The sequence below is a fragment of the Somniosus microcephalus genome, chromosome 5 (assembly GCF_052327205.1).
Source record: "Somniosus microcephalus isolate GS21.2 chromosome 5, FLI_Smic_1.0, whole genome shotgun sequence".
Classification (NCBI taxonomy): Eukaryota; Metazoa; Chordata; class Chondrichthyes; order Squaliformes; family Somniosidae; genus Somniosus; species Somniosus microcephalus.
Genome location: NC_140991.1, coordinates 92,984,485 through 93,005,514, shown reverse-complemented (window position 1 = coordinate 93,005,514; position 21,030 = coordinate 92,984,485). Strand labels below are relative to the sequence as shown.

Sequence of the window (21,030 nt, the reverse complement as noted above, 5' to 3'; positions counted from 1 at the left end):
TTTAGGTCTGCTTGCTGTAGGATAAGTGTAAACTTCTTCAATTATCAGTAGGATTCAATTGTTTTTTGCTGTAATTTTAATCACTGTTTCATTCTAATCATGATTAAATCTGCAGTAATCAAAATGTTAAATGAAAGAAGACTATATGAGCCAGAGTGTAATCTGGTACTGTTTACTGTATTGCATCCAAATATTCATCTTGGTAACTGCGATATAGTCATAAGCTTGTAATCATGTACTGAAATAAGTTGAAGTGCCTTTGGACTTCTGCCTCTTATTACTATTACTGTTAGTTTATTGGCAGTCAAACAAAGCTAATTGTGGTATGTTCCCATTAACTTGATTAATAAGCAGGCGAGTAACAGTGGCAGCTCATTTATTTTTAGTAATTGAGTATTCTATTGACTATTGAAATGGCTGTTTGAATGACAAGAGCCTGGGGCTTGAACCTCATTCACCATGCAAATCAGTTAACTAGGAGGTACATACAGTATTGTGTTTGTGCCATCGTTCTTTCAAATTTTCTAGTCACCCAATGAATAAAGTGATGATCAGAGTAATATGTCATTGTTTATGCTAATGTAATGATGGAAGAGTGGGATCAGAACAAACTAAAAGCCAAAAAACTGTAGTTTCTGGAAATCTGAAAAAACCCAGAAAATGCTGGAAACACTTAAGTCAGTCAGCATCGGTGGGGAGACAAGTTAATGTTTCAGGTGTAGACCATCTGTCATAACTGGAAGATATTGTAGATGAACAATATCTAAAAAGGAACCAAAGGGAAAGGGGAAGGACAGCACACTGGTGCACGTGCACACACACAATAGTGGAAATGTTGAGTTTACAATATTAGGTTCAGTCTTTAATGGAGGACTGGCGCACAAGATTATTCAGATTTTTTTAAATTCCCTCTGATTGCACAACTGATCATATAACCTTAGGGACTGCATTCTTTAAACTCTACGGGCTGCTATCAGTTTTTACATTGATAGTTGGTGACATTTAATGCAAAGCAGCTAATACTGAGAGAAATTTCTAATAGTGGTACAACCATAGTCATGAGATCTTTGCTGCAACCTTAGCAACATAAGATTGAAGTTTACATGCTTCAAATAGTTATAATTGCCTATTTTGCAACTAAATATTTTCTTGTACTTTGTACAACATATTAAACCTCTTCATAAAACCATCTCGCTACTTTATTCTTGGTTTCTAAACTCACAAACTCAAAAAACATGCTTTCTGCTCTATCTCCCTCCTGTTGTTGCTTTTGAGCAGATTGATTAATGTTTCCTATGTTAAATGATAGAGAGTTGACTCAGATCTGCTTTTTGTGTCACAACTCCCTACAGCACTGAGAGTACCTTCACCACAAGGACTGCAGCGGTTTAAGATCACCACCTTCTCAAGGGCAGTTAGGGATGGGCAATAAATGCTGGCCTTGCCAGCGACGCTCACATCCCAGGAACATACATATATTAAAAAATCAAGTATTTCAACATTTGTCAATCAAATGAGCAAAAGTTTGAAAAATACTTTTGCATTAAGAAATTAAGTCCCTGCAGTGTCTCAAAGTACACCATTTAGCAGTCTGTTAAGTGTGCTGTTGTCCTTGCTAATGCCTATCCTTGTTCCATCACTTAGAACTGATGTGTTTCTGTTACCCAAATTGATCTCTTGAGTACTGCTAAATTTCACACAAACATAGTAATGAGTTTGAGTTTTAAGCTCATCTGATTTTGCCTCTTTATTCAGAGTACAGTGACTCCTCAAACCACCAGGACACCAGTAATAAAATACATTTTTGCCACATGTTCTAATTCAACTTTTAATCTGGTGATCATTTACCCAGACAAGTACTGTATTTAGAACAGTTTGTAAGATCTGTAAAAGATTTTAAAACTTAATTGCTTGAACATTTTTCCCCTGCTTGTAGATCACAACACTGATCAACCACAAGGAGAAACCAAAGAAGTCTGAAAAAACTCTGCGAGCAATTCAGCGGGTAGGGCAAGCAGTGAGTCTGGCTGTTGGAAGATTTGTCACAGTTGGTGAAGCCATAGCTAGTGAAAATGAAGAGTTAAAAGAAGAAATGTACTTTGCCTGCCAGGAGGCACGGCGAGCAGGTAGGTTCTGTCTTGTGATGCATTGTAAATGATGTTGGGCTGGAATTTGCTGAAAAAAATAACGGTGTGTGAACGGAGCGTGCCGTTATTAATGCCATTATTAATGTGCAAATCTGCCAGCAACTTGTGGCGAGGAAGAGATACCCCGTTAGCTTTACGAAAATGGCATCTCGCGCTTAACATCCCAGTGATTTTCATGAAGTTGCTGCATTTGCATATTAATGCCCATTAAACTCGCCACAAAAAGTTAAGCCTAGTAATTAATAGCGCAAGTACCCTTTTAACAACATGATAATTGTTAATGACCTCCAATCAATCTCTCTGGCCCGGAAAGTGAATAATTAAAAGTGTGGAGTCTCATTCCATCAGGTTGGGAACTGTTATTGGTGATTTTTAAAATGTCTAATTTAAAAAAAATCGTACTTTTCCTTTCTGTATCTTCTATCTCTCTCTCTCTCTTAATCCAATCTTTCTTTCCCTCTCTTTATTTCTTTTTATGTACCTGATTTGACATTGAATTCCCCCACTCTAATTCACCCTCCTTCTCAGTCCTTCCTCTGTTTATTTCTCAATCCTTAAATCTGATTGGTTAATGAGGTACACTGTTTATCCAAGGTCCGAGATGCCCTGTTGCCCTCGCTGCGCTGTTATCAGTTCGCACTTTCAATTTACAGGGCAAAAAAATTTTGCGGGGAAGGTTGCAGGAAAAGGTCTAACTAACCAGGGACACCGTGAGATGCCCTGCTCCAGCAAATTCTGGGTCATTATCTATGCCGTTTGACACCACGCCAGCTCCAACCTCACCCCCACCTCGACGCTTCTCTCAGCGTAGACCCGGTGTTGGTACAACACCCGTTGCAGCAGTATTATCACTAGGATTATGGTAAACTGTGTGATGGTGGGACTGTGAAATTTCCACAGCCATACTGTGTTTGGGTTTGTTCACTGCAATTTCAATATAGCATAATGGTGAGCATGTGAAATTTTTATCCTGTCAGCATATTTCTCCCATGCTATTACTCGAGGTTTTCTAATGGCAGGAACGTTTTGTACCATGTAATGCTCAATGCATTCTACAGCATAATTGATTTTCCGTAGTATTGCTTAGGGCCCAAAAATGTTTTTGTCTCTTTTAGCGCATAATCTAGGCTGTCACTCCAGAGCAGTACTGAGCGCAGTACCGTGTTATCGGATGTCTGTCCTTTGGGGGAGATATTAAGCTGAGGCCCAGCCTGCCTGTTTCGGGCAGATATTAAAGATCCCACTATTATTTGAAAAAGGCTACGGAATTTTCCTTGTGGTTCTGAACAACATTCCTCCCTTAACACATACCACTAAAGAAAAGATAAACTGGTAATTCGTCTGCTTGCTGTTTGTGGGACCTTGCTGGCACAGAATGGCTGCTGCATTTGGCCACATAACAGTTACTGAAGTTCAAAAGTAATGAATTGTGTGTAAAGTGCTTTAAGATGTGTCCAAGTGATGAGACTAAATGTGAATGTTTCTTTCTGTGACTGCTTCTCTGCTTCTTTCCTACTTCCAGTGTGCCTCAGTCTTTCTGTTTGTGATCTGTTCTTTCTGTTTCACACTTTTTCATTGTGATATCTGAATTTTCTTGTGTTTGGCTTTTTTCCCTCACACTTTATCATGCTTTCTTGAAGTCTTTCTCTCTCTCTCTCTCTCCCACTCTTTTTTTTGCCTTCCAAGAAATTGCATCATTAGGGATGGGACAGCGTGGGTCAGCGTGCGTAGTTGCACCATATTTAGTCTGGTGGTGGGTCTGATGGATTTTTTACCTGCCCTTCTTTATATTTATATGTGTAAGTGTAGTAATTTCTTTGAGAACTTTTTTGTGTTTAATTTATAAAATAAACATAAATAGTCAGTGTGTCAAAAAGCAACATGGTCTGTGAATGAAGTTGGTAAAAATCATTTGAGAGATTTGATTGGTCAAAATTCTGGTGCTTCCAGTTTGTGATTGGTAGCTTTGGAAAAAAATTAAGTGATTTGATTGGTTGGTAGCTTTTAGTACCTGTCTACTGAATTTTTTAATTGATCACATTTACTCTATTGGATATTTGAGACAATCAACATGGCAACCTTAATACAGTAGACAGTGGTTACTTATTTTTACCCTACATATACTTCGTAGTGTCATAGGCACTTTTGAGGTGCGATGCTCTATCGACACATTTGGGATAATTTTTTGTGACCACTTCCAGCGAGCTTGAGTCTCACTATTGATCTTACTGCTAGTGAGGATTTATGCCAGGGAAGTAGCATCAGAAAATCACCTTTATTGTATTTGCTTGAACTGTGAAAAATAATTTGATTCTAGATTTTATCCTTCCAAACTTAGGTTTTGTCTAGAATAATTTGAGCTAGGTAATACTGGAGTCATGTACAGCTGATTATGGCTCTGGCACTGTCACTGCCAGTGATAGTGATGGGAGCAGTTTGAGATTATTAATAAGAGTATCACACAACAATTGTATTGGTTTAAATGCTTGGCTAAGTGAAAGGCGCTAAATAAATCCAAATTCTTTCTTAAATGTGATTTTTCCTATAGCAAATTGGTTCCAACATAAGCCTAGCTGTCAAAGCTTGTGCAGTTCTGATTTTGTAGCTGAATTTTTTTTCTGGTGTCCCCAAAAATGAACAATTGCACTCACACAAAGATTTGGTGTTGATTTTGGTCAGTGTAAATATAAGGGAAGTTTCGGGTTGTCAGTATTACCAACACTTCAATTGAAGTCAGCAATATTTGTGATTTAAGTGAAAATGCTATAGAACCATTAGTCACTCCTGGACTGAAGGTTTAAAAAAAAAACAATTACAGACTGACTGAAGAGCGGGCGTGTGGTATAACCGGTGCCAAATGTGATTCTGCCTGTTTTGTGTCCCCGCCCAGGCCCAATTTCACCCCTGGTGACTTCAGGAATTGAGAGGGAATAACAAACAACACAACTATTACATTGACAAAGAGCAGCAATGTTTGTGCTTCTAATTTTATTTCTAGCTGGATCCCTGGTAAATACATTTTGAACTATTTATCTGACTTGTATCCTATGCATCTAACTTTGATGTGGACATGATTGAAGATGAACGTTCTTGTATGAATTGAAAATAAAATTTTGCTTGTTGCTACTGTTTTGCTCTCTCAGAAATCACTCACGGCATTTAATGTCTGGGCAAGCAATTTGCAGTTTCCGTCACAGCAGCTGTGCTCAGTTGGACACAGATAATGTTACCTGTAATGGGAAATGACCTTTCAGCATAGCCACAATTATAATTTGTTTTGAATTTTCGATCAAAGCAGACATTTCGGATCTAACTTTATAGAGATTATATGTAGCTGAACAGATCAGCTGTGTGCTGCAGTGAAATTGATTTCCAAAGCATCGGTGATGGAGCTGCTGGGGCTCAAAGACCTGATTAACATTGATGAAGGTTTGAACAACGCTTGAAACAAATACCTGGTATTAGTAGCTAACTGACAGGAACGATGAGACTACAAGGGAAATACTGGTTCAAACTTCTGAGCCCAGCTTTTAATCCTTGAATTAAATAGCACCCGACATGTGTTTTGATCATTTCCCCAGGTTATTGTTATTTTTGGCTTCCCCTTTTAAAAATGACAGTAACGTACATTTGAATCTGCACAATATTTTTGATCAGCAACTAGAAAGACTAATGCAAAGCATGCTCTATTTGCATGTTTAAATTTAAAATGGAAGCATTTGCTTCTCTTGTGCATCTAAAGATCAATGCTAAATTACAAATTAGAAGTCTGTGAAGTTGGCTTGTTGTGACTGAAATATGGCCTCTGCTTATTAAATAGGTGCTGGATTTAATGAGAGATAAAACGATGGGGAATTTTAACCCTACCCACCAGGTGGAAACCGGACGGGTGGGCAGTTAAAATACTCCAGGTTACTTACCCGCTGCAAAGCCACCTGAATCCTGCTGCGTCTGATTTTAACCTGCTCCACTGAGCAGGCGGCAAAAGCTCCGGCCTAAAACTGACAGGGTTCTTCAAAAAAATGCGAATGGAATCCAATAACATCAGTCGGACCCAAGGGCATTTTAGCTCAGTCCTGAATGGGGAAGCCACTATGGCTTTCCTGCCAGGCCGGAGGCAAGTTAGAATAGGATTGGGATGTGAAGAGGCCCTGAAAGGTAAGTTTTTAAACTTTCCTTTGTGGGACCAAGAAGAGCAAGAGGCGGGAAGCGGACTGGTAATGAGGCTTGGCGGTTGAAATTGCTGTGGCCTCATTCTGCCAAGGGTGGTCGTGAAACCGACTCTCGCAGTTTCTCGCTGGGAATTAAAGTCGACCCAAGTGATTAACTATTAATTCAGTTTATTTTGGAACCTGTTCAAGGATATTTTGACACACTTGGTGGTTTTGCTGCAGAATTGTTTGAGAAACATGAAAAGGCAACTGTTGACATTATTTACAACTTGGAAGCAAGAACTGGAGGGTTAATGTTGACCGCCCCCATTTTAATTTTTAGAGTAAAAGAAACTCAGCCCACTGCTGGTCTTTTGGAAAGTTACTGGCATTGCTGACTGATTTAAACAGAAATAAGGTTTTTGTTATTTTTGATGTACAGGAAACTCTTGTTTAAACAGCACCTAAATATCCGGAATTCTCTAATACAGTCGTTTATAAGTTTTGTTTTACTGTTAAGTAATTAAAGAGTTATGGATTACCCTCAACTGGCATTACTGTACTTGGGCCTAGAAATTCGGTGGGCTGCGCCACCAGTTAGCGCCTAAAGAGGGCACTCAGTGGCTTTAGCACCACTGGCCACGCCTCCCGTGAAATTTAGCGGGGCGCTAATGGCGGCGTTAGCCTGTAGCGCTGCGCCGCCACCGATGACGTCATTGGTGTGCACAGCGCCCTGCTACCGCCCCGAATGCGATATTGGGTCGCGCCCCCCCCCGTAGCGCCGGTCGCAAATCGCGACCGGTTCAGGGGGGCCTACCTGTGGCGGTAGTGGCGCAAATTAAAGGGGAGGTGCGGGGCAACCATTTTTTTCGGTGGTCGTCTGCCAGCACCTCCTCGCGCCGCCCTCCCCAGCCTCCTGATCCCCCCCGGGCAGTGCCGGCTGTGTCCCGAGAGCCTGGCACCTCTCCTCGGTGCCGGGCTCTGTTGCCGGCACTTGCGATCAGAGATCGCGCTGGTGCAGGCCCCTCCCCTTTAAGAAGGGGAGGAAGGCCTGCAGTACCGCAGCGCGCCATGCCGCAGCGTGTGGCACTGCGGCACGTTGCGCTGCGATATTCAGTTTCAGCGCCCCAAGAGGGACGCGAGGCGCCTCGAGCAGCGCCCCGTTTCCGTTTGGGGCGCTCAAACTGAATATCCCGCTGGCGCTCCTGGCTCCTTCCGGGGCGGGACTTCCGGCGCCCAGGCGAGGCGCCACCGAATTTTTAGGCCTTAATCTTCTACCATCCATTTAACACATTCTCTAGGTGAGTACCCAATTATACTGCACATTTCTTGATTTTTTTATTTTTGTTTGTTAAAAATAGCCTCGGTAGATATACCTCTCCGTTATCCGGAATTTTTAATCAACCGTCGGTGCCGGATACCAAAGAGTTTCCTGTAAAACAAGGGTTTTATTTTACTTATTTGTCTAATCAGACCCTCCAGGATAACCATGTCATTCAATTGCTGTCCTCTGTTCTTTAGAAGAGTGGTATACACTGCACTACCTCTTTTTCTCTCTCCCTTTCATTTCATCTCACCTTTTTGTGCTTCATAGGATGCTGTGAAAGTGCAATTTTCTCTGAATGCATTAGAAAGATAATCCCTTTTTGAGACCTCTTCTGGCATTGCTATCTGTGTGAGGTTGTGCCCTATATTCCAATCTTTGAAGACAGCATCTTCTGAGAGACACTCCAGGTCTCAGTACTCCAGCATTTCTTTTGTCTACACTCCCAACCAGAGCAAACATGTAGTGTGCCCTCGTACCCATTCTTTTTTCTCTATTTGTAATTAAGGTCCGACCCAGAAGGTTCATTTTTTCCTGGCAGCCACTAAGCTCTGCTTTTGTGAACTGTTGCTATGGTTACCAGTTAAAGGATGAATATGCCAGTTGAAACATTTTTATACCAACACTTTGTTGTTTATTTTTTCACGTTTGAGATTATAAAGTTTGTTTTAGCCATAAAAAACTGTTCAATCAAATAGGAATAAAACCCTTTTCTCATCCCATTAAGCACATAGACCACTTACAACTGCTGTAGTTTCTTGAAACTTTCTATGTTTTTATAAATCAAATGTTACTGTTAAAGCACTTTCCTAGAATACAGGTGTCAGTTAAACCTGCATCACCCCCATATTAACTTTTTCACCAATCTGCTATCTTTATATTAACTCAGTCACTCACTAACTTCAGAGTACTGTTTAAAAAAAAATATATATATATGTTTTTGCTTCCCGCTGTGGTACAGTTCCACAGGCACTAGAAGCACTGTTTAGTCCTCAAACAGAAAGCTGGGTTCATGTATGAATCAAGGCATTGGGCTCGATTTTGCCAGGCCCGAGGAGGCGTTTCTGTGGCCATAGATGTGACTCCAGGATGGTTTGTTGCCTCCAATTGCCTCCCTGGTGCCAGGGTCAAGGATGTCACTGAACGGCTGCAGGGCATTCTGAAGGGGGAGGGTGAACAGTCAGAAGTCGTGGTTCACATTGGGACCAACGACATGGGTAGGAAGAGGGATGAGGTCCTGCAGCAAGAATTTAGGGAGCTAGGTAGCAGATTAAAGAGCAGGACCTCAAAGGTTGTAATCTCTGGATTACTCCCGGTGCCACGTGCTAGTGAGTATAGGAATAGGAGGATAGAGCAGATGAATGCGTGGCTAAAGAGTTGGTGCAGGAGGGAGGGCTTTAGTTTCCTGGATCACTGGGTCTGCTTCTGGGGAAGGGGGGACTTGGACAAGTCGGACGGGTTGCACCTGAATCAGAATGGGACAAATATCCTTGCGGGGAGGTTTGCTTGCACTGTTGGGGGAGGTTTAAAGTAACTTGGCAGGGGGATGGGATACAGAGTGGAGCTATAATAGGGGGTGATGTACAGCCAAATATAGAGGAAAAAACAAGTCAGCTTGGAAGGCAGAGCAAATATGTAACGGCACAAGGGAGTAGGGCAAGGCTGGATGGCATTTATTTTAATGCAAGGAGTCTTGCGAATAAGGTGGATGAACTGAAGGTGTTGATGAACACATGGGAGTATGATATTGTTGCTATCACGGAGATATGGTTGAGGGAGGAGCAAGACTGGCAGCTCAATATTCCGGGGTATAGAATCTTCAGGCGAGACAGGGGCGGGGGGTAAAAGAGGAGGGGGTGTCGCAATATTAATTAAGGAGTCAATTACTGCTGTAAGGAGGGATGATATATTAACAGGTTCCTCTAATGAGGCCATATGGGTAGAACTTAAAAACAAAAAGGGGGCAAGCACTTTGGGAGTGTACCATAGGCCCCCAAACAGTCAGGGGGAGATAGAGGAACAGATATGTAGGCAAATCTCAGAGAACTGTGCAAATAATAGGGTGACAATAGTGGGGGATTTCAACTTCCCCAATATTAACTGGGATAGTCAGAGTGTGAAAGGCTTAGAGGGTGCAGAATTCTTAAAGTGCATCCAGGAGAGCTTTTTGAGCCAGCATGTAGAAAGCCCTACAAGAGAGGGGGCGGTACTGGACCTAATTCTAGGGAATGTGGCCGGGCAAGTGGTAGAAGTGTTAGTAGGTGAGCACTTTGGTGACAGTGACCATAATTCGGTGAGATTTAAGGTAGTCATGGAAAAGGACAGAGATGGACCGGAAATAAAGGTTCTAAATTGGGGGAAGGCCGATTTTAATATGATAAGGCAGGATCTGGCCAAAGTGGACTGGGATCAGCTACTTGTAGGAAAATCCACATCGGAGCAATGGGAGTCTTTCAGAAAGGAAATTGAGAGAGTACAATGGCAACATTGTGGTGTATGTGCCTTTAAGAGCAATTGTGGTGTATGTGCCTTTAAGAGCCCCAGGTGTGCGTAATGCCGGTAATTGCCACTTGGGCTATATAAGCCTGTGTATTGTGTATATCCTTTAGAACCCCCCCAGACTTGCTTAGTAAATACCTATGAACCAACTCCTGTCTTCAGTGTCTTTATCTACACACGGACACTACAGTGGCGACGAAGTGGAAACGGACTTACCTGCAATTCGGCAGCACCTCAAGGACATCGATTCCTCCAGCGTCCAGAAGACTCAAGGAAGTTATAGAAACTGTGGTTTCACCAGCTGTCCAAGCTGGTGGCAGGTACTGCGCTAATCCTTCCTGGGCGTCAGGCTGGGGCTCCAGCATTGGGCTCCACAGCTGAGACAGGCAGCGAAATCGGAGGCAAGCAATAACGGACTGGGAGGGTGCACTCGGGAGACGGCCGGCGCGGCAAGCAGGTCAGCGTTTAGACCTCCGTCGGGAACGAGTCTCCAACAGTGAATAAACGGAAACCACAGTAAAACAGCGTTGTTATCGGTAGCAGCGGCGGGAAAGCGCAGGAAGCGCCATATCGTTGCTACAGAGAAAAAAAAAAGCACGGGAAGCGCCATATCTTTTTTTTTTTAAATGCCTAAGTCTGGCAATATGGATGCTTTTGATAACGAAACAGAGCCTAACTTTGGCAATATTGATGTTTTTGATAAGATAGAGAATTGGACCACATATGTAGAAAGAGTGGAGGTGTTTTGCACCGCAAATGGAATAGAAGATGAAAAAAAAGCTTCAGTGCTTCTGGATCTAATGGGCGCAGAAACATACAAGCTGTTACGCAACTTAATCACTCCAGCCGAACCGATGGACAAGAATTTTGAGGAGATTGTTGATACCCTACACTGCCAATTCGAGGCAGATTCTCTGCAAGACAAATTCATCTGCGATCCCCTAAGTGTAGAAACACAAAAAAAGGTATCTTCTGGAAAAGATTTAACACTGGACAAGGCTTTCAGTGCAATAGGAGCGGCAAAGATACAGCAAAGGCCACAGGACTTCGGCACCCATGAAATGACACGGGGTTTCGAGAGATGTTATCGCTGCGGCAGATCCAACCATGACCAGAGGGATTGCTGGTTCAAAGAAAAAGCATGCAGGCGATGCGGAAAGATGGGACACATTCCACGTGTATGCCGATCTGAAAATAAAAAATCCACTAACGGGAAAAGAATCAATAAGGAAAAGCACAGAAAGGTACAAATGATGACGGACAGTAGCTCCAAAGACCAGAAGAGCGATAGCGACTCCGGGAACAAGAGACTAAGCTCTCTCAAATTACATAATGTAATTGCCAATGAAGATTACCAGACCATTTGGGTTACCCTCATAATAGCAGGGTCCCCAGTTAAAATGGAGCTAGATACAGGATCAGCTCTAACCGTAATAAATCGACGAGATTACGAGAGGCTATTTTCGCATATACCTCTAAAAGACACATCCATTATCTTAAAAACATATACGGGGCAGAAAGTATACCCCAAAGGAAAAATAAAGGTGCCTGTGGTATACAACGGCAAAGAAATACAAAAGTTGTATTTATACATTCTACAAGATGGTGGTCCACCGTTGTTGGGACGTGAATGGATAAGGAAGATACGTTTAGACTGGCACTCCATTCAGGCACTGACGGTGACCAGTAAGGAAAAAAACAAGGATGACATCATACCTGAACGATTAAAAGACATCTTGGCCAATGCCAAAGAAGTGTTTCAAGAGAAACTAGGAACCTTGAAAGGCATCACCGCCTCAATAAAAGTGGAAGATGCAGCAATTCCAAAAATTTTTAAGGCAAGACCGGTGCCATACGCAATACGTCCGGCAGTCGAGGCAGAGCTGGAGAATTCGGAAAAGGCAGGCGTATTATCCAAAATAGATTGGAGCGAATGGGCAACACCCATCGTTCCAGTCATGAAAAAAGCATTGAAAAATAACTGAGGAACAGAGAAAAATTCGCATCTGTGGGGACTTTAAGGTGACTGTAAACCCGGTCCTTCACACGGTACAGTATCCTCTTCCGAGGATAGAAGATATTTTCGCCTCACTATCCGGAGGAAAACGTTTCACAAAAATTGACTTGGCACAGGCATATCTACAGATGGAGGTTGAGGAGACCTCTAAAAAGTATCTCACAATAAACACACACAAAGGCCTGTACCAGTACAATCGACTGGTTTTTGGAGTAGCATCAGCTCCAGCTATCTGGCAAAGAGCTATGGAGCAAGTCCTGCAAGGGATTCTGGGGACTCAGTGTTACCTAGACGACATCCTTATAACAGGAGAAAACGACAACGAGCACCTTGCCAATTTGGAGCAGGTGCTCACTAGGCTGAAAGAACGGGGCCTACGAGCAAATCGCCCCAAGTGCGAATTTTTCCAAAATCAGATATCATATTGTGGCCACATAATTAATAAGGAAGGGTTGCATAAGTCACCTGAAAAAATTGAAGCAGTTATAAAAGCCCCAGCACCTGAAAATGTTTCACAATTAAGGTCATTCCTGGGATTAATAAATTACTATCATAAATTTTTACCGAACTTATCAACTATTCTACACCCTCTTAATGATCTTCTACACACAGGAGTGATTTGGAAATGGAACGAAGACTGTAAACGTGCCTTCCATAAATGTAAAGACTTAATCACATCCGAGAAAGTTTTGGCTCATTACAACCCATCACTACCAATCAGACTGGCGTGCGATGCATCCCCTTACGGCATAGGAGCGGTATTGTCCCATAGATTCCCTGATGGCTTGGAACGGCCGATAGCTTTTGCGTCACGCTCATTGAACTCAGCTGAGCGTAACTATTCCCAGATAGACAGGGAAGCACTCAGCCTGGTATGGGGAGTGAAGAAATTCAACCATTACCTACACGGACAAAAATTTACCTTGCTGACTGACCATCAACCCCTCATCTCCATATTCAACCCTAAGAAAGGTGTCCCCATTATGACGGCACAAAGACTACAGAGGTGGTCCCTTTTTCTAGGGGCACACCAATACAACATTGAATACAAAGGGTCAAAGCAGCATGGAAATGCTGACGGTTTATCGCGCCTGCCGTTGCCAACGATAGAAGAGGCACCTACAGTAGACCCAGTAGAGATATTCCACTCTACCATAGTGGAATGTCTACCGGTGACAAATTCTGCCATTGAAAGGGAGACCAGAAATGACCCTACTCTCTCACGGGTCTATGATTTAACAATGAAGGGATGGCCAGCACATGGCGAACCACTGTTGCCAGCATTCTCGCAAAGAAGAGAACAGCTGTCAGTGTGCCGAGGAACCTTGATGTGTGGATCCAGAGTGGTGATTCCACCCAAACTCCAGGATAAAGTGCTAAAGGAGCTTCACGAGGGGCATCTGGGTGGAGTGAAAATGAAGAACCTAGCTAGGGCGTTTGTATGGTGGCCAGGTATCGATGGAGACATCGAAGACATGACCAAGAGCTGCCTAGGATGCCAGAAGGTCCAAAATGCTCCGCCACAGGCCCCTCTACATCCATGGGAGTGGCCCTCATCTCCCTGGCAAAGGGTGCACATCGACTTTGCTGGTCCATTTATGGATTCAATGTTCTTAATCGCAGTTGATGCACACTCCAAGTGGCCGGAGGTAATAAAGATGTCCTCCACCACCACGGAAAAAACCATCACAGTATTAAGGACCATATTTGCCAGGAATGGGCTGCCGGAACAGATATGTTCTGATAATGGACCGCAATTTGTGTCCGAAGAATTCAGAAAGTTCTTAAAGAACAATGGGGTAAAGCACTACACGTCCGCCCCATACCATCCCGCCACCAATGGATTGGCTGAAAGGTTTGTCCAGACCTTTAAGAAGGCCATAAAGGCCATGGGTAATGAAGACATAAAACTTCAGCACAAGGTGGATAACTTCTTATTTGCATATAGGAATGCAACACATATGGTTACAAACCAAACTCCCGCCATGATGTTCTACAATAGAAACCTAAGATGCCGGCTGGATTTGGTCAAGTCCAACATCCGAAGGGACGTGGAGAACCGGCAGTTTCAGGGCATGAATGAAAGGCCAGCTAGGGCCTTCCAGATAGGCCAACCGGTTTTGGCCCGGGACTACCGTACCGATAAATGGCAGCCTGGAACTATCTGCACACGACTAGGACCACTGATGTATACCGTGGACATCGGAGAAAGCATAATAAGGCGCCATGCTGACCAAATCATCAAGTCATCCGAAAAGGGACAACCTACACCACCACGCTATACATCTAACGATGAAGTAGAGATACCCATATCTACCTCCGATCCGGTGATACTGGAGCCCGATGAACCCGACACTGGCCTTCAAGCCGAATCAGCCTTGCCAGAAGAACCTACTACACCACCAGAAACTACTACACCCCCGAGGCGTTATCCGGACCGAGTCAGGAAGCCTCCTGAGAGACTAACTTATAATTAATTAATACAGCAATGTATATTATTTTGCATATAACATGTAATTAATAATTACTTAAAATATGATGTACTAGTTAGCTAGAAGGGGAGGAATTGTGGTGTATGTGCCTTTAAGAGCCCCAGGTGTGCGTAATGCCGGTAATTGCCACTTGGGCTATATAAACCTGTGTATTGTGTATATCCTTTAGAACCCCCCCCAGACTTGCTTCGTAAATACCTATGAACCAACTCCTGTTTTCAGTGTCTTTATCTACACACGGACACTACAAACATGTTCCCGTAAAGGTCAAGGGTGGGACCAACAAGCCCAGGGAACCTTGGGTGCCAAGGGATATACGAGAGTGGATTAGGAAAAAAAGGAGGGCTTTTGGCAGATACAAAGGACTAAAGACAGAGGAAGCCCTAGAGGAGTATAAAAAGTGCAGGGGGATACTTAAGAAAGAAATTAGGAGAGCGAGGAGGGGCCATGAAATAACACAGGCGAGCAAAATAAAGGAAAATCCTAAGGTGTTTTATAAGTTTATTAAGGGCAAGAGGATAACTAGGGAAAGAGTAGGGCCCATTAGGGACCAAAGTGGCAATCTGTGTGTGGAGCCAGAAGATGTAGGTGGGGTTTTAAATTAATTTTTTGCATCTGTGTTCACTATGGAGAAGGACGATGTAGGCATAGAAATCGGGCAGGGGGACTGTGATATACTTGAACATATTAGCATCGAGAGGGAGGAGGTACTGGCGGTTTTAGCAGGCTTAAAAGTGGATAAATCCCTAGGCCCGGACGAGATGTATCCCAGGCTGCTGTGTGAGGCAAAGGAGGAGATTGCAGGGGCTCTGACACAAATTTTCAGAACCTCTCTGGCCACAGGGGAGGTGCCAGAGGACTGGAGAACAGCTAACGTAGTACCATTATTCAAGAAGGGTAGTAGGGATAAACCAGGGAATTACAGGCCAGTGAGCCTAACATCAGTGGTAGGGAAATTATTGGAAAAAATTCTGAGGGACAGAATTAGTCTCCACTTGGAGAAGCAAGGATTAATCAAGGATAGTCAGCATGGCTTTGTCAAGGGAAGATCATGTCTGACTAATTTGATTGAAATTTTCGAGGGGGTGACTGGGTGTGTGGATGAGGGTAGTGCAGTGGATGTGGTATACATGGATTTCAGTAAGGCTTTCGATAAAGTCCCGCATAGGAGACTGGTCAAGAAGGTAAGAGCCCATGGGATCCAAGGTGCCTTGGCACATTGGATCCAAAACTGGCTTAGTGGCAGAAGGCAGAGGGTGATGGTCGAAGGTTGTTTTTGTGACTGGAAGCCTGTGTCCAGTGGGGTACCGCAGGGATCGGTGCTGGGTCTTTTGCTGTTTGTGGTCTACATTAATGATTTGGATGTGAATGTAAAAGGTATGATCAGTAAGTTCGCAGATGACACGAAAATTGGTGGGGTGGTAAATAGTGAGGAGGGTAGCATTTGTCTGCAGGACGATATAGATGGGTTCGTCAGATGGGCAGAACAGTGGCAAATGGAATTTAACCCTGAAAAGTGTGTGATGCATTTTGGAGGGACTAACAAGGCAAGGGAATTCACAATGAATGGTAAGACCCTAGGAAAGACAGAGGATCAGAGGGACCTTGGTGTGCATGTACATGGATCCCTGAAGGCAGCAGAACAGGTGGATAAGGTGGTTAAAAAGGCATATGGGATACTTGCCTTCATTAGTCGAGGCATAGAATATAAGAGCAGGGAGGTTATGATGGAGCTGTACAAAACGCTGGTTAGGCCACAGCTGGAATACTGTGTGCAGTTCTGGTCACCACACTATAGAAAGGATGTGATTGCTTTGGAGAGGGTGCAGAGGAGATTCACCAGGATGTTACCTGGGCTGGAGCGCTTCAGCTATGAAGAAAGACTGGACAGGCTGGGGTTGTTTTCCTTAGAGCAGAGAAGGCTGAGGGGGGACCTGATTGAGGTGTACAAAATTATGAGGGGCATAGATAGGGTAGATAGAAAGGAACTTTTTCCCTTGGTAGAGGGGTCAATAACAAGGGGGCATAGATTCAAGGTAAGAGGCAGGAGGTTTAGAGGGGATTTGAGGAAGAACTTTTTCACCCAGAGGGTGGTGGAATCTGGAACTCACTGCCTGAAAGGGTGGTAGAGGCAGGAACCCTCACAACATTCAAGAAGCATTTGGATGAGCACTTGAAATGCCATAGCATACAAGGCTACGGACCAAATGCTGAAAAATGGGATTAGATTAGACAGGGCCTGATGGCCGGCGCGGATGCGATGGGCCGAAGGGCCTCTTTCTGTGCTGTATGTCTCTGAGGCGGGATTGGAGGCGTGAGAGGAGTTAAAATCGCAAAAACTGGTGGGCGGGCCCGGTGCTGCCTCCATCCCGCCTCCGAGCAATTTTCCCAAATGCGTGTTTTCTGACCCGCTTTCCATCCCGCCTCCAAGAGGCGGAATAGGCCCTTAAGACCCTTAACAGCCACTTAATTGCCTCTATAATCCCATTTTTTTGAGAGGCCTTTCCGACTTTAACACATTTCCCCCATCCTGCACGCCTCCTCTGGAATACGCCAGGTAATGCTGGCGGCCTCACAAGTGGCTTGCTTACGAACAGCTGCAGCTCCACCATTACAAAGGAGTTTTCACCAATGATCATTTGCAGGTGGCAGAACTTTGTTGTTTCAGGTCTGGGGGGAGCTTGTAGCAGGCACACTCAGTGTGGAAGTTTGGACCTGCTGGGAAACCCCTCTCCCTACCTTGACTAAGCGCGTCCTCAACTGAGGCATATACCAGAAGCATGGCGACCATTTAATTCCTTTCCTCCTGGACATCAGATTCGGATGAAGACCAGCCGCGGCAGCAGCAGAACCATGAGCAACAGCAGCATCAACAGGAGTGCCAAGCTGCTAGTCACAGGCCAGAAGGCGCTAGAGCACGACCATATTGCTGCCCGGGATGCAAGGGACATACTCATGTTGGTCACATTTGCTTAGCCTGTACAATCAAACACTTTTGCCTCGCACCTTCTTACCTGAGCATCAACAATGGACAAGAACCTGCGGATTCGTATCAGTCTGACCACCATAATGACAATTGCAAGTCGCCCTAAGCCCTCAATGTGGAAGTCCCATTTGCGAAATGACACAAGCCACAACTTCAACAGTTTAGCATCAGAATTTTTTATCACAACAAGCAACTGGTGGCATTTCAAAAATAAACACAACATAACACCCAAGTGACTACCCTTGTGACTACTTGTGCATTATCTTCCTCTTACGCGTGCTCCTACGTGGTGCTTCCCCTGTGGCTTCAGCAGATGTGGAGGCCCCTTGCTCACTTTCTTGCTGTTCTTGTCTCGACACCTTTGGCAGTCGGCCTCTGGGATTGCGAACCTGTGAGGGCTCGGCAACAGTCTGCTGCTCCTGCGGCTGTGTAGGGGATGAGACGCCCATCTCAGTTGGGTGAGGACTCTGGTGGGACTCTGACCAAGGGCTTTGCAGTGGCATGGTTGTGTGAGCGCTTGGAGAGGAGCCCCCACTTCCTTGTCTGCCACCAACATCCCTCTCATGGGTTAGCCCCACTTCAGAGCTAGCAAGTAGCTTGACAGCACCTTGCTGCACTTCAGGGGGGCCATGAGGACCCGTTTCTGCACTGGAAGTTCTACTCCAGAGGACTTCCATGAAGGTCTGGTTTCTATGCTCAATAGCTGACCATCGCTCCTCAAGAGATGTCAGTCTATTCTGAACAATCACCATGTTTTCTACACTCTGGCGACTTAGCTCCTCCATGGCCGTAGCCATCCTCTCCTCTACTTTAGCCATCCTTTCCACGGAGGTTGCCATCCTTTCTGTTGTGATGCGTTCATGCGCCAATGCCTCCACAAAGGCTCTGTTCATGTTCGCGATGGACTCCTCCATTCGCTCGACACTCGCAGCGACCCTGGAGACAAAACCTGCCAGAGACTCCTGCACCTGTTCCTGGAGTTCCAGCACCGCTCTCTTTCTGGATGGACCTGGAGGCACAGGGTCGACATGCAGCTGAGCCGAGCTGGCACAGTCCTGCGCCCTCCGACGCGGACTCTCCACTGCTGTCCCTGTGTCCACCATCTGCCGATGCTCACTTGTGAGCTGTGATACACCAGGTGCCAACAGTACTCTATCTCGCGAAGGTCCCACCGAGGTGTGAGTGTCTGCGCTGGTGTTGGGTGCTCTGAATTCTGCTGATGCTGCACCCTCAGAGGTTGCAGCTTCCTCTGAGGAGTCTGGAAGCTCAGGCTCTTCCTCCTGGACAGTGGGGACGGGGGCTTTCGATGGTCCTGTGGGGGAGTAAAGGAAAGAGTTAGAGATGTGAGGTCAAGGTTACATGAATATTGAATGGTGCAGATGATAAGTCAATCTGTTAGAGCATCAGATTCATTATCAGTGACTCATGCAATGTCAATGAGAGAGATGCCAAACTATTCTGTCACCAGCTTGCTGCAATGCGCCCGTCTGTCCATCCCCCACTTGGGAATCCTTCTCGATCCCGGCGATTTCCAGGGCCACCTCCTCCCAGGCGGTGAGCTGGGCTACTGAGGGTGGCCCTCCTCCTGACGTGGCTCTTTCCCTCTTATTGTGGGCTCTCTTTTCCTGCAATGAGGGACACAAGTGGAGTTTGAGTGAGAATGAAGGAGTCAGTGTAGAGAATCTATAGCATAGATGCTTAGAAGGATACAAAGGACCCTCCCTGTGTGTTGAAAGTTGTTGTTGTCATGGCATCACAGTGATAGGGAGTGTGAGGGCTGCATGGTCGAATAGTTAAGTGAATGTGACTGACGTAATAAAGACTCACTACGCACTTGGTTGTACATAAAGCAAGGCTTTAATCGACTTGTAACAAACCATGGAGGTCTAGTTAGTCGTCACTAGCTTCCTGTTTCCAGATTGTCTCTGGCCAAGTTGGGCCCACGCCCGAGTATTTATACTCCTCGGACGGCGCCCTCAGCTGGTTGTTCAGTAGTACTTCCTGAGTTACTTCTTGTAGAAGTTGCGATTTATGACAGTGACCTTAGATAGAGAGGGAATGGGTAAGGGTGCAGGGATGTAAGTGTCAAGTGGGATGTGGAGGAAGAGGTTGGCAAAGCAGAGTGCTGGTGAGGAGAAGCGATGGGGATCAGATTGAGGGTGATGGGAAAGTCATACTCACTTTTCCTGTGTGGAGAAGGTCATGAAACCTCTTCCTGCATTGCAGCCAGGTTCTGCGGCTCAGTGAAATGGAGTTGACCTCCTGGGCCACTTGTAGCCACACAGCTTTAGCTGCTGGGGTGGCTTTTTTCTCCCTGAGTAAGGGAACAGCACCTCCTTATTACATCTGCTCCGTGCACCAGAGCTTGGAGGGAGGGCTCATCAAATCGAGGACATTGTCGGGAAATCAACTCCCCCTTCATACAATTTGCAGAGCCTTTGCAATCTCCAGAAGAAGCAAGGCTGCTTGCAGGTTTTAAATCCAACAGCATTGATGACGTCATCGGAGGCGACTTTCTGTATGAAAAGACTCATTGGGCCAGGGGTTCCCACACGCAGGAAATCAATTACCCAATTAGGGGAAAATCTCACTTTTTCAGCACATCAATTAGGAGTCGGGGTCCTGACACGATTTCCACCTGACACGGCCCAGCCCGCCCACACTGACAAAATCCAGCCCTTTGTGTGTGTGTGTGCATGTGTCTTCTCCACAGCTATCACTGGATAGCATTCAGAAGCTGTAGTCTTAACTGATTATTTTCCCTCCCTAGCCTAGCGACACTAAGGCTAATTGTAGTGCCCAATTATCACTCTAGAGATTGAACCTTGGCCCTTCCTGGTCTATACCGGTTGATTTGATAATCAGTTAATAGTTCGTGAGTGTGCTATATATGGATGACTTAAATTATATATTAAAATACTATAATTATTTTATATGCATTGCAGTATTTCATACTGATGCGTTTGTATGTTTGGCTTGACAAGATTTCAACCTCGGCTCAGTGGGTAGCACCCCCGCCTCTGAGTCAGAAGTGTGTGGGCTCAAGCCCCACTCCAGAGACTTGAACATTTATCTAGGCTGGCATTTAGGTGCAGTACTGAGGAAGTCAGCGGTGCCATCTTTCAGATGGAATGTTAAAGCAAGGCTTGTCTGCACTCTCAGGCGGCTGTAAAAGAGCCCATGGCACTACTGAAAGAAGAGTAGAGGAGTTCTCCCGTTGTCCTGGTCAACATTTGGCCATTTATTTCGTTGCTGTTTGTGGGAACTTGCTGTGCGTAAATTGGCTGCCGTGTTTCCCTACATTACAACTGTGAGTGCTTCAAAGTAATTCGCTGGCTGAAAAGCACTTTGGGATCCCCTGAAGTTGTTAAAGGCGATTATATAAATGCGAGCTCTTTCTGTGACAGACACTAG

At 44.9% G+C, this 21,030-nt stretch overlaps 1 protein-coding gene across 4 annotated transcripts in view; it reads left to right on the top strand.

Annotated features, from left to right (window-relative positions):
• Positions 1–21,030, top strand: part of ctnnal1 (catenin (cadherin-associated protein), alpha-like 1) — a 367,498-nt gene that overhangs the window by 212,541 nt on the left and 133,927 nt on the right. For 3 of the 4 annotated variants that reach the window (XR_015078391.1, XM_085987993.1, XM_085987995.1), the window contains exon 2: positions 1,937–2,126. Coding sequence is in view for 2 of the 4 variants with exons in the window: in XM_085987993.1 (XP_085844119.1) it covers positions 1,937–2,126 (190 nt within the window). In the remaining 2 variants the exon portion in view is untranslated. Of the gene's footprint in view, positions 1–1,936; positions 2,127–5,037; positions 5,157–21,030 lie in introns of those variants that run through there. The other variant, XM_085987994.1, reaches the window with a different exon arrangement.